The 23,566-nt window shown below is 40.6% G+C and overlaps 1 protein-coding gene and 1 pseudogene across 8 annotated transcripts in view; one reads left to right on the top strand and one right to left on the bottom strand.

The window, feature by feature from the left end:
* The window catches only part of GK5 (glycerol kinase 5), a 201,344-nt gene that overhangs the window by 20,549 nt on the left and 157,229 nt on the right, over positions 1-23,566 (bottom strand). For 5 of the 8 annotated variants that reach the window (XM_059688289.1, XM_059688286.1, XM_059688282.1 and 2 more), the window contains one exon: positions 12,852-13,171. The exons of 1 other annotated variant lie outside the window; for it this stretch is intronic. In XM_059688289.1, coding sequence (XP_059544272.1) covers positions 13,023-13,171 — 149 coding nt within the window. In that variant the 3' untranslated portion in view covers positions 12,852-13,022. Of the gene's footprint in view, positions 1-12,851; positions 13,172-17,067; positions 17,550-20,513; positions 21,557-23,566 lie in introns of those variants that run through there. 2 more of the 8 variants (XM_059688287.1, XM_059688283.1) reach the window with 2 other exon arrangements.
* On the top strand, positions 8,320-8,399 carry LOC132231957 (U2 spliceosomal RNA; annotated as a pseudogene).

The raw sequence follows: 23,566 nt of genomic DNA, 5'->3' as shown, positions 1-23,566 counted from the left end.
CAGAAGATGAGAGAGAGCAAGATATTGAAAACCTATTCGAAGAAATAATGACAGAAAACTTCCCCCACCTGGTGAAAGAAATGGACTTACAGGTCCAAGAAGCGCGGAGAACCCCAAACAAAAGGAATCCAAAGAGGACCACACCAAGACACATCATAATTAAAATGCCAAGAGCAAAAGATAAAGAGAGAATCTTAAAAACAGCAAGAGAAAGAAACTCAGTTACCTACAAGGGAATACCCATACGACTGTCAGCTGATTTCTCAACAGAAACTTTGCAGGCCAGAAGGGAGTGGCAAGAAATATTCAAAGTGATGAATACCAAGAACCTACAACCAAGATTACTTTATCCAGCAAAGCTATCATTCAGAATTGAAGGTCAGATAAAGAGCTTCACAGATAAGGAAAAGCTAAAGGAGTTCATCACCACCAAACCAGGATTATATGAAATGCTGAAAGGTATCCTTTAAGAAGAGGTAGAGGAAGAAAAAGGTAAAGATACACATTATGAACAACAAATATGCATCTATCAACAAGTGAATCTAAGAATCAAGTGAATTAATAATCTGATGAACAGAATGAACTGTTGATTATAATAGAATCAGGGACATAGAAAGGGAATGGACTGACTATTCTTGGGGGGGAAAGGGGTGTGGGAGATGTGGGAAGAGACTGGACAAAAATCGTGCACCTATGGATGAGGACAGTGGGTGGGGAGTGAGGGCGGAGGGTGGGGCGGGAACTGGGAGGAGGGGAGTTATGGGGGGAAAAAAAAGAGGAACAAATGTAATAATCTGAACAATAAAGATTTAATTAAAATAAATAAATAAATAAATAAATAAAGTGAAAAAAAAAAGATTAGGGTTAAGGTTAGGACTTAGTTTAGTTTTAGGGTTTTTTATAGCTAGGTCAGGGTTATGGTTAGGATTAGATTAGGGTGAGAGTTAGGGTTATAGGTTGACTTAAGTTTAGAGTTAGGGTTAGAATTTAGGATTAGAATTTAGCGTGAATGTATTATGGTTATGGTTACAATTAGGTTCAAGGTTAAGGAGTTAGTTTTATGGTTGTGGTTTAGTGTTAGGTTAAGTGATAGGTTTAGGGTTAAGGTTTAAATAGAGTTAGGTCAAAGTCACAGTTAAGTTTGGGTTTAATAAGAAGTATGGTTAGGTTTTCTATTAGGTTTAAGTTTAGGGTAAAGGCAAGGTTTAGGTGTAAGGTTAGGGTTAACTTAGATTATGGTTAAGAGATAAAGTTAGGGTTATAATTTGGTTTAAAAGTAAAGTAATTGTTTAGGGTATTGTTAGGGTTTAGAGTTAGGGTTGGTGTTAAGTTTAGTGTTAAAAATACAATTAGAGTTAGGGTGGCAATTAAGGTTCAAGTTTAGTGTTATGGTAATGATTAGATTTTGGTTTAAGTTTAGGGTTAAGTTTAGCATTATGGTTAAGTTTACAGTTAGTCTTAGGTTAGGGTTAGTGTTTAGGTTCTAATTAGGTTTAGGTTTAGGATAAGGGTGAGAGCTATATTTGTATTTTGGTTTATCATTTGGTTTAGAGTTAGTTAGGGTTACGACTGGATTTAAATTTAAGTTCTGATTACAATTGGGGTTAGGGTTAGTTTAGGGTTAGGATTAGGTTTAAATTTGGGATTTGGTCCCCAAAGGCAAGATAAGTAAAAGCAAAAATAAATGAGTGGGTATATATCAAACTAAAAAGTTTCTGCACAGCAAAAGAAATTGCTTAACTGGTTTGGCTCAGTGGATAGAGTGTCGGCCAGTGGACTGAAGGGTCCCAGGTTCGATGCCAGTCAAGGGCCTGCGGGCACATCCCCAGTGGGTGGTGTGCAGGAGGCAGCTGATCAATGTTTCTCTCTCATCGATGTTTCTAACTCACTATCCCTCTCCCTCCCTGTTAAAAAATCAATCATATATATATATTTTTTTTAAAGGCAACCAACCGAATGGGAGAAGATTATTGCAAACAACACCTCTGATATGGGGCTAATATAAAAAATATATAAAGAACTCACACAATTAAAAAAAAAAACACCCAAGCAATCCAATTTAAAATAGACAGAGGAAGACATACAAACAGCCAACAATATATGAAAAGATGTTCAACTTCACTAACTACAAAGAAAATGCAAATCAAAACTGCAATGAGATACCTGTTAGAATGGCGACTATAAATAAGACTAGAAATAACAAGTGTTAGAGGGGATGTAGAGAAAAAGGAACCCTCATTCACTACTGGTGGGAATGTAGACTGGTACAGCCACTATGAAAAACAGTATGGAGGGTCCTCAAAAAATTAAAAATAGAGTTACCATATGACCCAATATTCCTTCTTCTGGGTATCTATCCCAAATTTTTTTTTTTTATTATTAGTTAAGGTATTACAAATGTGTCCTCATCCCCCCCATTAACCCCCAACCTCCCCCCCCACACACAAACTCATGCTCCCATCCCCCCGTTGTCCATGTCCATTGGTTTGGCTTATATACATGTATACAAGTCCTTCTGTTGATCTCTTCCCCTTACCCCCGCCCTCCCCTACTTTCCTTCTGGGGATTGATAGCCTGATTGCTGTTTCTCAGTCTTTGGGTCTGTCCCTTTTCATCAGTCTATGTTGTTCTCTATAATCCACAAATGAGTGAGATCATGTGGTATTTATCTTTCTCTGACTGGCTTATTTCACTTAGCATAATTCCAGTTCCATCCATGCTGTTGCAAAAGGCAAGAGTTCCTTTTTTTTTTTTTTACCGCAGCATAGTATTCCATTGTGTAGATGTACCACAGTTTTCTAATCCACTCATCTGCTGATGGGCACTTAGGCTGTTTCCAAATCTTAGCTATGGTGAATTGTGCTGCTATGAACATAGGGGTGCATATATCCTTTCTGATTGGCGTTTCTGGTTTCTTGGGATATATTCCTAGTAGTGGGATCACTGGGTCAAATGGGAGTTCCATTTTTAGTCTTCTGAGGTAGCTCCATACTGTTCTCCACAGTGGCTGCACCAGTCTGCATTCCCACCAGCAGTGGAGAAGGGTTCCTTTTTCTCCACATCCTCTCCAACACTTGTTGTTTGTTGATTTGTTGATGATAGCCATTCTGACAGGTGTGAGATGATAACGCATTGTCGTTTTGATTTGCATCTCTCGTATAATTAGTGACTTTGAGCATTTTTTCATGTCTTTCCGCCTTCTGTATGTCCTCTTTCGAAAAGTGTCTATCTAGGTCCATTGCCCATTTTTTTATTGGGTTGTTTATCTTCCTTTTGTTAAGTTTCATGAGATCCCTGTAAATGTTGGAAATTAAACCCTTATCGGTGGTATCATTGGTAAATATGTTCTCCCATGTAGTGGGTCTTCTTGTTGTTTTGTTGATGGTTTCCTTTGCTGTGCAAAAGCTTTTTATTTTGATGTAGTCCCATTTGTTTATTTTCTCTTTAGTTTCCATTGCCCTAGGAGCATTATCAGAGAAGAAATTTCTTCGGCATATGTTTGCGATTTCGCTGCCTGTGGATTCCTCTAGTATTTTTATGGTTTCCCTTCTTACGTTTAAGTCTTTTATCCATTTTGAGTTTATTTTTGTGTATGGTGTGAGTTGGTGATCTAGTTTCATCCTTTTGCATGTATCTGTCCAATTTTCCCAACACCATTTATTGAAAAGACTGTCTTGACTCCATTGTATGCTCTTGCCTCCTTTGTCAAATATTAATTGGGCATAGTGGTTTGGGTCGATTTCTGGGGTCTCTATTCTATTCCATTGATCTATATGTCTGTTCTTGTGCCAGTACCAAGCTGTTTTAAGAACAGTGGCTTTGTAATACAGTTTGATATCTGGTATTGAGATCCCACCTACTTTGTTCTTTCTCAGGATTGCTGCAGCTACTCGGGGTCTTTTTTTATTCCAGATGAATTTTTGGAACGTTCGTTCTAGATTTGTGAAATATGCCGTTGGTAATTTAATGGGGATTGCATTGAATCTATAAATTGCTTTGGGTAGTATGGACATTTTGATGATGTTGATTCTACCAATCCATGAACACGGTATATTCTTCCATCTGTTTATGTCTTCCTCTATCTCTTTTTTCAGTGTCCTGTAGTTTTCAGCATATAAGTCTTTTACCTCCTTAGTTAAGTTTATTCCTAGGTATTTTAATTTTTTTGGTGCAATGGTAAATGGGATTGCTTCTGTAGTTTCACTTTCTGTTAAGTTCACTATTGGTGTAAAGAAATGCCATGGATTTCTTAGCATTAATTTTGTATCCTGCTACATTGCCGAATTCATTTATTAAGTCTAATAATTTTTTGATGGAGTCTTTAGGGTTCTGTATGTACAGTATCATGTCATCTGCAAATAAGGACAGTTTTACTTCTTCTTTTCCAATCTGGATGCCTTTTATTTCTTCTTCGTGTCTGATCGCAATGGCTAGTACTTCCAGTACTATGTTGAACAGGAGTGGAGAGAGGGGGCATCCCTGTCTTGTTCCTGTTTTTAGGGGGAATGGTTTTAGTTTTTGCCCATTGATTATGATGTTGGCTGTGGGTTTGTCATATATGGCTTTTATTATGTTGAGGTATGATCCCTCAATTCCTATCTTGCTGAGAGTTTTTATCAAGAAAGGGTGTTGGATTTTGTCAAATGCTTTTTCCGCATCAATTGATATGACTATGTGGTTTTTTTCTCTCAATTTGTTTATGTGATGTATCACGCTTATTGATTTGCGGATATTGTACCATCCTTGCATCCCTGGGATAAATCCTACTTGGTCATGGTGTATGATCTTTTTGATGTACTGCTGGATCCGATTTGCTAGGATTTTGTTGAGGATTTTGGCATCTATGTTCATGAGGGATATTGGCCTATAATTCTCTTTCATTGTATTGTCTTTATCTGGTTTTGGGATTAGGGTGATGTTGGCTTCATAGAATGAGCTTATCCCAAATTTTTGAAAACATTTATTCATAAAAATATATGCACCCCTGTATTTATTGCAGCATTATTTATGGTGGGTAAGACAAGGAAACAACAAAAATGTCCTTCAACATATAATTGGATAAAGATGTGGTCTATATATACAATGGAATACTACTCAGCCATAAGAAAAGATGAAATACTGCCATTTGTAACAACACGAATGAATATTACGCTAAGCAAAATAAGATGGAAAAAGACAAGAACCCTATGATTCCACTCATATATGGGGTATAAAACAAAAAGCTACAAATGAACAAACAAAACAAATTCGTAGACACAGACAACACCATCATGGTTACCAGAGGGTAAAGGGTTATAGGGGAGCTAGAAGAGTGTAAAGGAGGTCATATATATGGTGATGGAATGAGACCAGACTCTGGGCGGTGAACACACAAAGCAATATACAGATGATGTATTAGAGAATTGTACACTTGAAACATCTTATTAATCAACTAGAGGCCCGGTGCACGAAATTCATGCATGGGGTGGGGAGTGTGTGTCCCTCAGCCCAGCCTGCACCCTCTCCAATCTGGGACATCCCTCTCACAATCCAGGACTGCTGGCTCCCAACCGCTTGCCTGCCTGCCTGCCTGGTTGACCCTAACCACTCCCCTGCCAGCCTGGTCACCCCTACTTGCCCTCCCCTGCCGGCCTGGTCATCCCTAATTGTCCTTCCTCGCAGGCCTGGTTGTCCCCAACTGCCCTCTCCTGCTGGCCCAGTCACCCCTATCTGCCCTTCCTTGGCAGCCCAATTTCTCTAACTGTCCTCCCCTGCCAGCCCAGTTACCCCTAACTGCTCTCCCCTGCTGGCCTGGTTGCCTCCAACTGCCCTCCCCTGCAGGCCTGGGACCCCCCCAACTGCCCTCCTCTGCTGGCCCAGTCACCACTAACTGCCCTCCCTTGGCAGCCCAATTGCCCCTAACTGCCCTCCCCTGCCAGCCTGGTCACCCCTAACTGCCCTCCCCTGCCGGCCTGGTCACCCCTAACTGACCTCCCCTGCCGGCCTGGTTGCCCCTACTGCCCTCCCCTGCAGGCCTGGTCCCCCCCCCCCACCAACTGCCCTCCCCTGCAGGCCATCTTGTGGTGGCCATCTTGTGTCCACATGGGAGCGACCATCTTGAGTTGGAGTGATGGTCAATTTGCATATTAGTCTTTTATTAGATAGGTTGCCACCCCAAAAATTTAATAAAATTTTTAATAAATAGAATTTTGGTTTTGGTTTAGTTTGAAGGTAGTTTTAGGGCTTAGATCAGGGTTAAGATTAGGTTTAGGCTTAAACTTAGGTTAAGTATTAGGGTTTAAAGCAGGTTTAGGTTTATGTATAGGATTAAGATTAGTGTTAAGATTTATTTTTAGGTTTTGGCATTCAGGTTTGTTTTAGGGTTAATGTTCTGTTTCAAGTTATGTTTAGGGTTAGGGTTATGTTTAGTTTTAGGTTCAAGATTAGGGTTAGGTTCAGGATTAATTTTAGGGTTAAGGTTAGAGTTACAATTAATGTTAATTTTTGGTTTTAGGTTTAGGGTTAGAGTATGGTATTAGTTGTAGGATAAGACATAAAGTTATTGTTGGGTTTAGGGTAAAAGATAGGGCTTAGGTTAGGTTAGGGAAGCGTTATGTTTATGATTATGGTTAGTTTAGGTTTAAGGGTAGGGTTAAAGTTAGTGTTTGAATTAGTGTTAGGGTTACTGAGATTAAGTTTTGGGTTTGTTTTAGAGTTAGCATTTGGAATAAGCCTTGGGTTCAGATTAGGGTTAAATTAGGGGTTGGGGTAGGGGTAGGTTAGGCTTAGTTTTAGGTTAGATTTAGGTTTAAATATAGAGTTAGGATTAGTGTTTGGTTTAGATTTAGAATTAAAGTTATTTTTAGGGATAGGTTTTTATTAAAATTAGAGTATTGGTATTAGAAATATGGAGAGTGTTAGTGTTACAATTAGGGTTAAATTTAGGTTAAGATTAGGTTTAGGGTTTCAGTTAGGATTAGGTTCATGTTAAAGTTAGATTTAGGATTTGGGTTTAGTTTTGGGTTAGGTTTGGGTATAGTATTAGGTGTATGGTTAGTGTTAGGGTTAGAATTAGGATTAGAGTTGGTGTTAGGAATAAAATACATTTAGGTTTAGGGCTATGTAAGGATAAGAGTTACAATTAGGTTTATTTACAGGATGAAGGTTAGATTTAGGGTTAGGTTAAAATAGGGTTAGGGTTTGGTTTTGGTTTAGGGTTAAAGTTTAAAGTTATGGTTAGGATTTAGGGTTATAAGTTTTTGTTAGGATTTAGAGTTTTATGGTTAGGGTTGGCTTCAAAATTAGGTTTAGAATTAGGATTTGGGTTAGGTTTAGCTTTAAATTTTGGTTTAGGTTTAGAGCTATGGTTTAAGTTTAGGGTTAGTTAGGGTAAGGATTAGGGTTAAGGCTATGTTAAAGTTAAGGTTACAGATAGGTTTAAGTTTTGGGTTAGTGTTAGGTTTAGGATTTGATTTATCAGATTTAGGTTTGGGTTTATGGTTAGGATTAATTTATATGTCAAATGCTGGTGAAGATGTAGAGAAACTAGGTCATTCATACATTGCTGGTGGGAATATGAAATGGTATAGCTGCTCTGGAAAACAGTTTGGCAGTTTCTTACAATGACACAGCTCATTTAAATTGGAATCTATATAATTTATTTTGTAAATAATAAATATCTGTACAGACATAGACATTTTAATTAATCAACCAAGTTTATAGTAAAAGGGGTAAAGATAGCAGAAGTGAAATAACGGAGAATTTCAGAAATACTATTCTTCTAGTTTCTGCCTCTATCATTCCCACTCCCAGGATCATTCTTGCATTCCTCCAAGTACAAGGATCCATGGGAATATGATCAGTTACTTATAATATACTATAGTCAGTTACTTATAATAAATGCTGGTGCCAAAATGTTTATTGCTATAAGGCTCCAAAACTTTTGGATCACATATTTGCTTCTTTGGGGTTACCCATTTGGACTGATTCAAACCAAATTACTTGGCTTTGTCTATGGAAAAGGATGATTCTGGGACCAGATATGTTCTGGGTATGTTTTGAGCTTTTAATTCTGATTCAGAAACATGATCTAAATGTCCCAAAGTGGTTCAGAATCTTTTGGGGGCAGATCCAAGCCTTCTAGACTATCCCTGGGATGACTCCAGAATCACTTAAAGTTGAGGAGCCCCAGGTTCCACCTATATCCTCCTCAGGAATTATAGATTCTTTTCACACTCTTAGGCTAAGTTATTTTTAATTAAAGACTTGTCCCTAGTATAAGTCCCTTGCAGAAGGGGCTCTTTCTGAAGTTTTTCTCTCTAACATCTGAGTGACATTCCTATCGCTTCTCGGCCTTTTGGCTAAGATCAAGTGTAGTATCTGAGTGACATTCTTAAGATTCAATCTGTTAGTCATCTTCAGTCAAATATACAAAACCTGCGTCTAGAAAGGCTCCAAATATACCTTAGAAAGTTAATGTAAACGTGTATTTGTGGGTGTATTTATCTCTACATAAATACATATGCAAATTCATAAACATGAAGAATTTAAAAATAACAGTATGAAGATTCCAGCTCTCATACCAAAGTAGTCCTTCTTAATCCAACAAAACATGTTTTACTTGCAACAAATAGAAGCTCCTCCCTGTCAACAAGTATAAAATATATATGCAAAAAAAAGTTGCCCTTGTAAACAGAGTAAAAGTTCCTCCCACAAATATGAAGGCACAGAGTTAGGTCCCATGGAAGCAGACATGCTCCTGGGGGCTTCCAGTCTGCTGGAGGCTTGGGAGGGGGGTAGACACAGACAGAGACCACCCCCTTGGCTCAGAGATGGAAAGGAAACCAAAGGCATATCATATGGACTACATTAATCTTTCATGAAATCATGAACCCACCCACCCAGAGGGTGGGGGTGGGGTTGGGGGGAGTAAAACCAGCAGAAAACAATTACAACGCCTTTTTAACCACATTAACCAGCAAAGTAGAAACCTTACAAAGTGGAAACTCCACTACCACCTGTTTTTGTTAAGGACCATTTACTAAAGTAAAATGAGGCAGAGATTAAAGGATGTGATAAGGTACTCCAATTGGCCCCCATCTCCTTTCCTTCTAACAGTCTGTATCAGTGGTTCTCAGCTGGGGGTTGTGGTGCCTCCCAGGGCACATGTGACAATATGTGGAGACATTTTTAACCACAACTTGGGATGCTACTGGTAGCTAACGGGTAGAGGCCAGGATGCTGCTAAATATCCTATAATGCACAAAACAGCCCCTAAAGCAAAGAATGACCTGTTCCAAAATGTCAATAATGCTGAGAATAAAAACTTAAAATCACTAAGTCTGTAGTATAGAAGCAATCAGTGCCACTTTAAGAAAAATTTTATAGGAATTTTCTCCTCCTGGATAAGACAGCTATACCTCCTAAAAATATCTGACAGATCTATAATATTAGAGAAAACAAAACATTATGAGAAAATTAGCACACAATTTTTTAAAATTTCAAATATTAACATGCAAATGAAAAATGAACTTGAAAGATGGAAAGGACAATGTTTTTGCTCAATTGATTTTGATCATCACCTGTTTCTACAACCACAAAAGCAAATGTAGTCACACTTCTGATTTAAGTCAAATCTGACAAAAGATTTATGAAACTGTTACTAAAAATAGACTGAAATATTAAAAATAGAAGAGTAACTTCTAGGATAACAAAAGAAAAACATGGCCACTGATTTCTGAGATGCTCAATTCCAATAAGTGATAGTCAAAGTTATTTTCCCACATCATCTAAAAGATATCTTTTTTGTGCTTTAAGGTTGAGAAAGGAAAATGTGAAAAAGAGATGAACTAAAAACTTTTTAGGTATTTATAATGTTATAATTCAATATATCCTAATACAAAAAGACAGATTTCCCATGAAATCATATCCATTGAGAAGCAGACTCTATACTAGTAAGAAACACTAAAACAGCAGAGCAGCTTTTATATGATTTTGATAATAAAGCCTTTAAATGGCCCCAAGCTTTGTTAAAAGGACATAAAAAAAGAAAAACAAAGAATGAAAAGAGTATGATATCTATATAAGGGAATCTGACTTATTACAGTAAACAAAACACCTCAACATAAAAATATTTCCAAATCTTAATAAATGGAGTTAATGATATTATACATTTGCAGTAATGACTCCATCAAAATAATCATTTAAGAAGACAATTAAAGTACATTGAAATAGAACTGGTAGAAATGCAATTTGACCCCTAATTCTATCAAATCTGCCTCTGAAAGAGAAATATATGACAGTATATCCCACTTCTGGGTACTTGCTCAAAGAAATCCAAAATGCTTATTCAAAAAGACATATGTATCCCTATGTTCATTGCAGCATTATTTACAATGCAAGATGTGGAAGCAACCTAAGTGTCCATTGTTAGATGATTAGATAAAGAAGATATGATACATAAATACTATGAAATCCTACTTGGCCATAAAAAAGAATGAAATCTTACTATTTGCAATAACATGGATGCACCTAGAAGGTACTATGCTAAGTGAAATAAGTTAGACGAGAATGATAAATACCATATGATTTCACTTATATGTGGGATCTAAAGAACAGAATAAACTAACAAACAAAACAGAAAACACTTGAAGATACAGAAAACATTTTGATCGTTGCCAGGTGGGAGGGAGATTTGGGAACTGGGTGAGAAAAGTGAAGGGGTTAGGAAGTACAGATTGGTAGTTACAGAATAGGCATGGAGATGTAAAGTACATCATAGGGAATACAGTTAGTAATGTTATAATCATTATGGATGGTGCCAAGTGGGTACTAGATTAATGGGTGTGATCACTTTGTAAGGAATATAAATGTTTTATCACTATGCTGTACATCTGAAACAAATATCATATTGTATGTCAACTGCAATTAAAATTTTTCTAATGTGACAATATATCATTTCATTCAGGAAAATACAAGTAAAATTGGAAAATTCTTGTTTTCAGTAGTGAACAGACACATTAAAGCACAATTCAACCAACCTATTTGAACTTTCTCCATCATCTTGTTTGTGTGGTTTTCTTTGGGGGATGGGGGTTGTTTTTCTTAGGTCATACAAAAAAGCACACCAAAATTTCCTGTAACAGTCACTTCTACAATTACATTATTATTAAACAGCTAGCCATAGGACTTTTTGTGATAAACCCGACCAATAGGGAAGTGAATCTCATCACTGCCGCCAATCTAACAGGAACCGAGACCAGTGGTCGGCAAACTTATTAGTCAACAGAGCCAAATATCAACAGTACAACAATTGAAATTTCTTTTGAGAGCCAAATTTTTTAAACTTAAACTATATAGGTAGGTACATTGTTATTAACTTAATTAGGGTACTCCTAAGCTGGCCTTTGCTAAAAACTTCCTCAATCTGATTGAGGCATTTTCGCTGAGGTCAACCCCTTCCAACTCTCCCATCCACACTCGTCCTGTATACTTGTTTCAGATAGATGAGTGTGGATGGGAGAGTTGGAAGGGGTCAACCTCAGCGAACGTACCTCAAAACAATGTACCCCCCCCCCGCACTTCGTCGCCCAACTGACACCCCCCACTTCTTGTAAAGCCACTTCTTCAAAATAGACTCGCGCAAGCCGAAAACCGACTTTTGTTCATGGGGCACAAAGTTTCAATCGCACTGTACGTGCGCGCCCGCACGTGGCATTTTGTGGAAGAGCCACACTCAAGGGGCCAAAGAGCCCCATGTGGCTCTCGAGCTGCGGTTTGCAGACCACTGACGTAGCCCAAAAGTAAGGAGGGGCAAATCATCTGAGAGCAGGAAGGTGATCAACTGCCTTAAGGCAATTTTACTCCTGGCCTGAAGCTACTCACAACTCTTTTTTTTTTTACTTTTTTAAAATATGTTTTTACTCACAACTCTTGCCCCTCTACTCTTCTATCAAGAAAGCTGGAGAACAGAGAACTGTCTTGCTCTTTTAAGTACATCTCCGACCTCTACCGCTACCCCTGCATGTTTTAGAGAGGAAAACACAGACCAAAATTAAAAAGATAACTGGACAAGTAAAATACCCAATGAAAACCATCATTAAGTCACTGGCAAATTAGGGCACTTTCTTCAAATTAAGCTCTGTCAATTAGGCACTTAATAAAAACAAATGACATATATGCAGACATCTCAACAACTAAGAAAGATTAAAAACAAAAACAGAAGACAAGACTTATACTTACTACCTACATTTTGTTTTGTTTTTTTAAAATGGGATGTTATACTTTAGCCAGAAATGTTTGAAAGAAATACTATTTAAGAAGAAAAATACAGTATTTTCTTGTTTCTTAGGAATCAATACCCTAAGTTTCAGTGTTTTTAATATATAAATAATGCTCGGATAATGACTAAACAAGGAAAAATTAAGGCAGTGGCTTTAAGCTCAATAAAGGAAAAAACTGACTAACAAGCTTATCCGACATAAACAAATCAAGCTTGTATTTGAATACAACATTGAATAATTATGGCTTTAAATATAAAATATGTTTCAAAATTCCACATTTTTTATTATTTTTTTTATAGCTATGTGGACTTTGAATAGTCCATCTAGTTTTAAATAAAGGAATACTTTTCATATAATTTTGGAACAAAATGTGAATGGTCTTGATCTAGAACTATTGATTTGGATAGTAAATAATTATGTTCATATGTACCATAGACCTAGTATTTTAAAAAGGAAGACATAACTGTCAAAATATAATTGCTAATGACTAATGTCCTTTGGAATTTTGCTACAAAACAGAAGATAGAAAGTTTTGAGGTATTGCCGCCTTAGAATCTTTCCAAGGTTTGGGTAAAAAAAAATAAAAAAATGGAGGTTTAAAAATTTTGTTTATTGTCGTTTTAAAAAAATCAGTGTTTTTTCTCTTCAGTTGTGAAGATCATTTTAAGTCTCCTCTCAGTCCCCATTGTATTGGTGTTCCTGAGCTCATCTCATCTGCATGTCACATGCAGCCATCTGCGGTTTCAGCCATTCTGTTTGGTGCTATGTCTTGTTATACCAATTCATGGAGCGTTTCACTGCCTTCACCCAGTTTTCCATACTCATTTCATATTCCTGCCATTTCTTCTGTGGCTTGAAAACCATTTCACTTTGTCTCAGTTTCTTTAGTTCTTCCTTGTCAGTCCAAAACCCTATAGATGAAAAAATTATTCTCAAATTTTAAAGCAAATAATGAGTCCATAAAGTTTACCCACAAACCTATGTGAATTGGTGTGAAGGTAAACAATTATTATTTTAAAACACAATCCAAAGTATTTTGCTGCTTTTGAATTTTGTTGGATTCACTGTCCCAGGGAATGAATACAGCAGGATTTAAAAGTCTTTTGGTTTTAACTATTAGCTTTATGTGTACATGGCAGAGCACCAAGATGCTTCTAGAACAACCATGCCTTGTCTTCATCATTTAATTTCATGACTTGTTAAGAAAAAAAGTAAGAAATAGCATATTTTCTTCTTATAGATTAAAAAAAACAAAGATAAGTTAAGAATGTATCTTGAGGGGAGAGACAACTCCTTAGAACAGGGGTGGGGAACCTTTTTTCCGCCAAGGGCCATTCGGATATTTATAACATCATTCACTTAATTTAATTCACTTAATATAAACTTACGTTGCTATGAAAAAAACTCCTATATTTATTGAATTTTTAGTCCCACCTGTGGTTGCTTGGCAAGACCAAATCAAAAGATTTCTAGGGCGTTAAACGTTCCCCAACCTTGCCCTAGGTCAGTGATGGTGAACCTATGACATGCGTGTCAAAGGTGACACGCGAACTCATCTATTGGTTAATTTTTCTTTGTTAAATGGAATTTAAATATATAAAATAAATATCAAAAATATAAATCTTTGTTTTACTATGGTTTCAAATATCAAAAAATTTCTATATGTGACATGGCACCAGAGTTAAGTTAGGGTTTTTCAAAATGCTGACACGCCGAGCTCAAAAGGTTCGCCATCACTGCCCTAGGTATATGCACAAAATTTAAAAATGGGACTTACTAGAATAAACTTTCTTTTCAAACTATTGTATTTCATACAAATTACTTAAGTTCCTATTCAATACAATGTTGGAGTTCTGGCACACAGTGTTCTTTAAATAAGCAGCAAGAGCACACAACTATGAGCACAAGCGGTCTAAAACAGCAGAGAGGTCTTGGTAGTAAACTTGGCACATCTCACTTACTCTGAAGTACTTAGTTGACAAGTCTTGTGATGTACGTTTTCTCCTACCAATAAAACTGACACAAAATTCTTCCTTCTAAAATTTTGTCAAGTCACAATCTTTCTATTTACAAAGTTAACATTTTAGACTCTCTATATTTAAAGATATTAACTGATAGAAGTTTCTAAAAGACTAAACATAGTTTTAATTAGTATAATACAGTTAGATAAATCCTATCTAATAAAAGAGAAACATGGTAATTGGCGTACGACCACTACCCTTCCCATTGGCTAATCAGCGAGATATGCAAATTAACTGCCAGCCAAGATGGCGGCCGGCAGCCAGGAAGCTTGAAACTAACATGAGGCTTGCTTGCTTCAGTGACAGAGGACTCCAACGTTCCCCGCCTGCCACTGCAGGCCTCTGAGCTGGCAGTTTGAAACATAGTTACAAAAATAGAAGCTAAACAAAACCCCAGAAACCAGCTTTCAGCTAGCCGGGATCTCAGACCTAGAGTTGATACAGAGTTTCGATTGAAGAACCTAAACAAACCAGATACCTGCTTTCAGGAGCGGAGGCCTAAGAGCTGGAGCCTCAGAGCTAAAGCTGGCTCAGAATTAAAAAGAAAAAGAAAAAAAGGAGCAGTTGGGAGCTTCAGTCCCAGCCTGAAAACAGCCCTCAGCCCCTCACCCAGACTGGCCAGGCACCCCAGTGGGGACCCCCACCCTGAAGGGTGTGTGACCAGCTGCAAACAGCCATCATCCCCTCGTCCAGGCTGGCCAGGCACTCCAATGGGAACCCCCACCCTGATCCGGGACACCCCTCAGGGCAAACCAGCCAGCCCCCACCCATGCACCAGGCTTCTATTCTATATAGTAAAAGGGTAATATGCCTCCCAGCACTGGGATCAGCGGAGCCGCAAGGTCTCCCGGCACCGGGATCAGCATGACAGGGGGCAGCGCCCAAACCCCCTGATCGCCCTATGGCTCTGTGTGTGACAGGGGGCGGGGTCACAACCTCCCTATCGGCCCTGCTCTGTTCCTGACAGGGGAAGGCGCCCCAACCCCCTGATCGGCCCTGCTCTGTGCCTGATAGGGGGGAGCTCCCCAACCTCCTGATCGCCCTGCGGCTCTGTGTGTGACAGGGTGCGGCACCCCAACCCCCCCACCACACGGGCCCTGCTCTGTGTGTGATGGGGTAGTGCCATAACCTCCCTTCAGCCCTGCCCTGAGTGTGAGAGTGGCGGCACCCCAACCCCTGATCGGCCCTACTCTGTGGGTGATAGAGGGCGGCGCCCCAACCCCCCACCCCACGGGCCCTGCTGTGTGTGTGATGGGGTAGAGCCATAACCTCCCCATCGGCCCTGCCCTGAGTGTGACAGTGGCGGCGCCCCAACCCCCTGATCGGCCCTGCTCTGTGAGTGATAGAGGGTGGCGCCCCAACCCCCTGATCCGCCCTGCTCTGTGTATGACAGGGGGGAGCTCCCCAACCCCCTGATGGGCCCTGCTCTGTGCGTGACAGGGGGCGGCACCCCAATTCCCCAATCAGCCCTGCTCTGAGCCCGACCAGGGGCTGCACCTAGGGATTAGGCCTGCCCTCTGCCACCTGGGAGCAGGCCTTAGCCAGCAGGTCGTTATCTCCCGAGGGGTCCCAGACTGCGAGAGGGCATAGGCCGGGCTGAGGGACCCTCCCTCCCCCCGAGTGCACAAATTTTTGTGCACCGGGCCTCTAGTCTAGTCATAAAAATAAATATGTTCTTAAAATCCGTATTTCCAGAATTTATTATTTAGACCAAGGCATACATATTTCTAAAGTTATTTTATTAAATATGCATGGAATAGATCCATGACTCTGAGTGACTTTTGAAAACACAGAGGATGTGCACAGCCTTCAGTCTCAAATGTCCGAAAGAGAAGCCTTCTGTCCAGAAGTCTCAGCTATTCTGAGAAGGTGAAACTGCTTCCCTGCAGTGAGTGCAGTACCACTTCACTAAAAAGGTTTGAAATTAAAAACAGATATAATGAAGCAGATGAAACTCAAGCCACTATGTTATCTGTATGAATAATCTGCACATGCTTGTTATTTAAATTATTTTAAATGTTCAAGAGAATCTGACATACTTCTTATATTAGAATTTTATGAGAATTTGATTATAATTATAAGCAATATTTATTCAATTTGCAAGAGTTATTTAAGTACTTTAGATTTTTCTTGTTACAGGTCTAAGTTTGCTCAGTTAGTTATGTAAAACTAGAGGCCTGGTGCATGAAATTTGTGCACAGGCAGGGTCCCTAGGCCTGGCAGTGATCGGGGCTGATAGGGGCCTTCTGGCTGCCAGCCAGGGCCTCCCATCCCTGGCTGCCAGCTGCCAGCCAGGGCTTTGCTGCTGGCTGCTGGCCCGGGCCTTCTTTTGTTCCACGCCGGCCCCTGGTGTTCAGCGCATGTTATAGCAAGTGATCGAACTCCCAGTCTCCCAGCCGACCTCCTGAGGGGACACTTTGCATATTAGCCTTTTATATATATAGACTAGAGGCCCAGTGCATGAATTTGTGCACGGGTGGGGTCCAATCGAGCCAGGCTGGCAAGGGGGAGGGGACGCAGGAGGTTGGCCAGCTGGCCCGGCCCCGATTGGGGTGGGAGGGGCTGATCAGGGGTGGAGCTGAAATCGGCCCCACCCCCTGGTCAAAGTCCCAGTCAAGGGGACAATTTGTATATTAGCCTTTTATTATATAGGATTATTTTAAAAAATCAACTACATTAAATTTTTAAGAGTTGATATATACAAAAAATTTTAAATTTGTAAATGGGAATGACCAAGGGAAAGTTTTTTTCTTAAATTTGAATTAATCAAATATTAGTCAATGAACAAATGAAAGTGTGATAATTTTATTCAAAGTTAACAGATTTTTAGTAAAATTAAGGTGAAGTTAAATTTACCAAGATTTTAGGTTTTTAGGATTTGTAACTTTACTATGTTAAGTCTTAGCCTAAAGTTTAACTGAAATATTCTGTTCTGCACAAACACTCCTCCCTTCCATACAGGAACACATTAAAACATTCTCAGTGTCCCAAGGGAGTATTTCATAAAGAACTCCCTAATGGTCTCTGCACTTCCATTCTTTACCCTCCAAATTAGTCCTTTCACTAACTTCCAAAGTGATCTGTTCAAATGGAGATCTATCCATGAGCCTCTCCTGCTCAGAGTCTTCAGTGGCTCTCCAATGCCTTGAAGATCAAGCCCCAAATCCTCTTCTTGAGGAATCCACCAGATCAGAAGTTAAAACCAAGGCCAAACAATGTGGGCAATTTACAGCCATCTTGTATCTATCAAGCCATTATCTTCCCCAGCCTAGGACACAAGAGCAGATAGTTAAAAAATTTCCCTAACAAAAGAAAGCAAAAAGGGATGGGGAAAGGAAAGATAAAAAAAGGTGGTGGGTTCACTCCTTAAGCAAAGAAGCTAGCAGTCTCAAGGCTTAGCAAAATAAAGTTGCCAGGTACTTCTCATGATTTCTGGGAGGCCACAACAAAGTAACAGGGAACCTTAAGAAATAATCTGTACCAGAATATTCAGCAAAGTAATTTTTAGACATATGGACAGGAGGGTGAATGATGCCTCAGAACCCCACCCAGCATCTTCTTCGGATTGGCTGAGGCCCGTCTATACTTCATAACCCAGATGTATATGTTTACTTGCTTTGCTTTTTCAGTAAAGGTACATGCTTTAATTGCCTGTATAAATTGACTTTTCACAATACAGTAAAGGTCTCTCATATAAATTAACTTATATGGGGAGATGAGGATCCAAATTGGGAACAGCCTAGAACAGTGATGGCGAACCTATAACACGCGTGTCAGAGGTGACACGCAAACTCATTTTTTTGGTTGATTTTTCTCTGTTAAATGTCATTTAAATATATAAAATAAATATCAAAAATATAAATCTTTGTTTTACTATGGTTGCAAATATCAAAAAATTTCTATATGTGACATGGCACCAGAGTTAAGTTAGGGTTTTTCAAAAGGTTCGCCATCACTGGCCTAGAACATTCAGTAGTCTGCAGCCATTTAGTAAATTCTATCTTCCTGAAACCAAGGACACTTAAAAAGTAAATGCTTTACACTATTCCTCCCCAACCAGAGGATAAATAGCTTAAGTCAATCTACATAAGCAGAGAGATAGCAGAAATCCAATTAGTGATGGAAAGCTTTGTCAAATAAACAATAACTATATTACACCTTCATTTATAACTCTAATTGCTATTCTAGAATACTGTATTGAGGAGGAAACTGGTCTTGCAGAACTTGTTATCTAAATGCAGAGGCTATGGAACTGTGAACAATACACTGCCCTCGGAGGGGAGGGTTGTTATGCTGGTGCCAGGACGGACCATCTGATGTGGCCTGACACCTGGGGACCTTCCTGCAGGGCCATGAAGTGGGCAGGGGGCATATCTGCAAGACAAAGACACCAGTGGGATATATATAGACAGGCTCTGCATGTTTCTTCACTCTGATTTGGAAATTATTCCCGGAGTCCACTAGTATTAATAAGCGGGGTCCCTCCCTTTCTCTAGGAAGTGTGCTTGGTATTTCTTTGCTCTTCCGCAACATATGGTTCCCTGAACCGGGAAGCTAACCGCGTTTTGCTCTTGCCTCCAGTGAGTGGACAGGGTTTGGGGCCTGGGTGCGCAGGATAGGCCTCCGGGAGGCGCACACTGCAGATTTTAGCAGAATTGAACCAGGGGGAACTCCAGGTGCTCCCGGACCTCAGCCCAGGAACTGGCCAGGATCTGGAGAAAGTGGATGGACACCTCTGGACCTGTCGGCAGAATTGGTAAGGTAGGGGCCCCAGTCAGTCAGGCCCACTCCAAGTGAGTGGAATGGGAAGCTTGATCATCTCCCCAGAAGTCATAGGACTTTGTCAGGTAAATCAGGAATCAGGACTCCGGAGGTGAGTGAATTCAGATTCGATTAAGGAATTATGGGTTCACTCTTCTGTTTGTTTGTGTGTGGGACTAGCCAATTTGCTACCGAGAAGGGGGGCTCGATGCAACCTTAACTCCTCGGTTCTCACCGAGACGTTGGTCAAGAATTCTGGTCTGGGGCATGGGTGCTGGGAATGCCCCCATACCCATCTGGGGAGTTGGGCATTATCTGCTCAGCTCCAGTCTGGGCTAGTCTGAGGGAGTGTGAGTACAGATGTTTGTATGTCTTGGCATAATTATCTGCTGATTAACTGGTCTGTGTGAAAGCAAAAACTACTTTGATTTTTCTGTTCGCTCATTTGGTTAAAATGTTTGATTTGCTGAAGGCTGAACCTGTGATGGTCTGCAAAAGTCTCAAGCAGCGCTGTTGAGTTAGTTTTCTCAGAGATGTTTGCTCTCTATCACGGGAGGAATCAGCCCACTTAGTAAAAATTTCTGCCTATGTTTGTATACTAGGAACTTTGGTTTGCTCTGTGATTTTGCTGTGTTAGGTTGAAATTTTGGAATTCTGGGGTAGATTTAAAGGTATCTGTGGCTTTTCTTATCTGACTGGGACTTTCAGGAGCAGGACTCACAGCTCTGCAGGGCGGGGAGATTTCACGGGCCCTGCCCCCTGCCTGTGCTAAATTAAGGATCTTTTCTTTCAGGAGACCCTCCAGGCTTTTAGTAAAATTTCCCTGCACCCTTGTCATCCTCTGCCTTCTTTTCCAAGCAAACTAAGAGTCATTTTCCTCCACAGGTCGGATCCCAGCCTCTAGGAGGGAGGGCTACTACAGTGACAGCCTGTAGTTTTCTCTGAAAACTCCCGCTGTTTCTATTTCTCTCCTCTGTAGGAATTGTCTTCCTCTATCTCACAATAGGAAATAATACAGGCCAGTGTCATTTGGCTTGCTGGTTAAAAGACAACGGGCCCTGGAATCTGTAAAAGTGGCCAGGAATGAAGCTGGTCAAATGTACTGAAAGGGTTTGGTACCTGTTGCTGCTAGCAGAGGAGGGGTTTATATCCCCTTCTAGTGCACTCCCTTGGGAGAGGCCTGATCGCTGCTCTGCCACAGGGGACAGGTATGAAGGTAGGGGCCTGGTACCCAACCCACTGCCACAGGAGTGCTATGTAATGCAGGGCTATTTCTAACTGCAACTCTGGCTGTTTTGGACTGGCAGCTATGGTAGGACCCTGTAACTAGTGAACAGGGTTAACAAAAGGGCAAAAAAAAAAAGGCACTCTCCCTGGACCTGGGAGGGAGCCTTCAAGACTTTGAGATTCTCCAAGAGAGGAGAAGTCTGACTGAGGGACTGGCCAAGACCCCATTGGGTTGAGAGGACTGGAGGCTGCATATTGAACTTGTAGACTGCAGTTTGCTAGGCAGAGGTCCAAGCCCAGTTGTATAGGGGTTAAGCTACCGGTGTACAGCGAAGCAACTTTCTCCTGTGCCAGAATACATTTTGGGGAATTGGACAGACTGTGTTTGTGGCTGTAAAGAGGAACCAGCTGCCATGCATAGCCCTGACAGTGGCCTGCAGAAAACTGTATAATAGACTTAGAAGATGCCTGCGTCTTCATGGACATGGCTCCAGAGAGACAAGGATGTTGTGACTCTTACTATTCTAATTGCTACAGTTTGTCTCTGCCAGGTCACAAGCCCACCTCCTTCTGTGCCCAGGCCTCAATGTCCCTCTGACAGACAGCAAGGATCTCTTGGCTCTGAGAGAAACTTCTGACCCATCTCAGCATGGAAGTAATTACAGAAGAGAATTTCAACCCCATTTTCCCTGAAAGAATTCAGAGCCAGGATCCTTGGGTAATATATTAGGCAGTAAGACAGACATGAGCGGAGCAAGGATGATGGGCCAACTGGCACTACCAGATGTGTATGTGAGACAAGGGGCATAGCCAAAGGGGTCCTCACCCAAAGTCTTGGGCATTGGAAAAGACCAGTAGCCTACTTGTCCAAGAGACTTTACCCTGTTGAATCCAGTTAGCCTGCTTGCTTCCGGGCGGTAGTGGCTACAGCTATGCAGTTGAGGCTTTGCTCGGGAGCACATCGGAGCCCTGGATGTCAAATGCTCGAGTCATCCAGTTTCAGGCTCTTCTGCTACCAGAACTCCTTCCTGATGATAACCCTGAGGAACCTCTACATAACTGTTTAGAGGTTGACGACTTTGTAAAGACAGCCCACCTGGGCCTCCCTGACACCCCACTGGCATCGCCGGATGAGGTACTATTCATGGACGGGAGCAGTTCTGTCCAGGGAGGAATCAGGTATGCGGGGACGGTGGTGGTTGCTTTGGATCAAACCACCTGATCTCAGGTGCTCCCCTGCAGGACTTCGGCACAGAAGGCCGAGTTGATTGCCCTTATTCAGGCTCTCTGGTAGGCAAGAGAAGAATCAGTGACAATTTGTGCTGATGGCAAGTATGCGATTGCAACAGCTCACGTGCGGAGTGCTGTTGCAGAGTATGGGGGCTCCACAGAGGCAAGAGGGAACCGGGCCACAGATGAAGCGGCCCGGAAGGCTGCCCTGGAAACCAGTGGGGCCTCTACAGATTCTGGTGGGTAAAAGCTGAAATCCATAACTAATTTTTACTCAAGTTCTTACAGGCTTTACAGTCTACCCAGAAAGCAATCCAGAAGCACATCTGAGATGTTCTGCCTGTACCAACTTCTGATCTGGTCCATCCCTTCCAACCTGGTGACTCTGTTTGGGTAAAGACCACCCAAGGACTGACTCCTACCTGGAAGGGACCACATACCGTCATCCTGACCACCCTCACCGCTCTCAAGGTTGCAGGACTGAACACCTGGATACCAGAAACACCCTCTGCGGATTTGTTGCTCCACAAGGCTAAAAGAAGCTTGTGGGACAAGGTGGGGGTGGGATGAGGAGGAAACTGGTCGCACAGAACTTGTTATCTAAATGCAGAGGCTATGGAACTGTGAACAATACACTGCCCTTGGGGGGAGGGTTGTTATGCTGGTGCCAGAACAGACCATCGGATGTGGCCTGACACCTGGGGACCTTCCTGCAGGGCCATGAAGGGGTCAGGGGGCATATCTGCAAGACAAAGACCCAGTAGGATATATATAGACAGGCTGTCTGCATGTTTCTTCACTCTGATTTGGAAATTATTCCCAGGGTCCACTAATGTTAATAAGCGGGGTCCCTCCCTTTCTCTAGGAAGCGTGCTTGGTATTTCTTTGGTCTTCTGTAACAGTATTTTGCAGAAAGGACAAGATTCCATGTCATTTGTATTATACTCAAATCCATAACCATGTCATTTTAAATTTCTTCTTATCATTTAGAGATAGTCACTGTTTTGTTATAATGCATTTAGAAAAATGTTACATCTTCTGAGGAATCCATGGAAAGGACTCTAACATTTTCAGATCATTCCCTTCAAACTGGATGAAAATTATTAGAATTCTACAGACTATCTGGATTTATAGAAGTACTGGCAGGAAAAATCAGGAGAAACAAAAAAATTAATTATGGGGCTGAATGAACTGAAAATAATTATAGTTTTTATAACTTTTGAAAGTATTGCTGATTCTTAATCTTTTTGTTTTTCAGACTGAAGGAAACTTGTTTCTTTTCTTAAAGCAATTTAGTAAATTATATATTTTTCTCCCTACCGTATCCCTCCAGAATTTGGCAATTCTTAATGAGTAAATCATGGCAATGCATTTCTTTGCGTTAATTTAATAAGACCACTTTCCAACTGCCATTTTATTGACTAAGACTTTGACTAGAGTGTCATGTCTGAGAGAGACATGCTTGGACTCTGGATGTCACCAGAAAAAACTTGACAGCAATGTGAGCGCCTTGGACAAAAGCCTGGTACCTTGCTTGGTACGTGGTTCATGGTAGTCTTTCCAGGTAAGGAATGAAAGTTACTTTCCTGAAAGATGTCAAGAAAGGAACCTCAAGGAATTTTGGGAACCTCAAAACCTTGGGGAATTCACCCAAGTCTACAGGTATTGTAGGCAAGCCTGATGGCAAGTAGGTGGCTCGGCTTCTTTAATGAGCCATAAAAGGCTCATTAAAGCTCAGTCATGAAAAAAATAAAATAAAAACAAAAATAAAAGACCTCAATCATGAGATTCCAGCAAAGCAAATTTTAAAAGAGCCTATACAGTCAATTGTATTATTTGTATTCCTGCAAATAATCAGGCCAAATTGCAACTAGACTTAATTTGATCTTTAATAAAAATGAGGGTAATTTTAGAGAGAACAATTGTGTCTCAACAAACTCTATAGTACACAATTGGGAATAGACTCCAGTTAATTGTTTTGAAGTTTTATTTTTCATATATGAATTGAGCTAAATTCTAAATTTGTTTAGTTTTTTTGGATGTTTAGCTACAACTCTTCAAACTAAC

The sequence above is a fragment of the Myotis daubentonii genome, chromosome 3, assembly GCF_963259705.1.
Source record: "Myotis daubentonii chromosome 3, mMyoDau2.1, whole genome shotgun sequence".
NCBI classification, from domain to species: domain Eukaryota; kingdom Metazoa; phylum Chordata; class Mammalia; order Chiroptera; family Vespertilionidae; genus Myotis; species Myotis daubentonii.
Note: the sequence above shows the minus strand (reverse complement) of the source record. Positions and strands in the feature narration are given on the sequence as shown.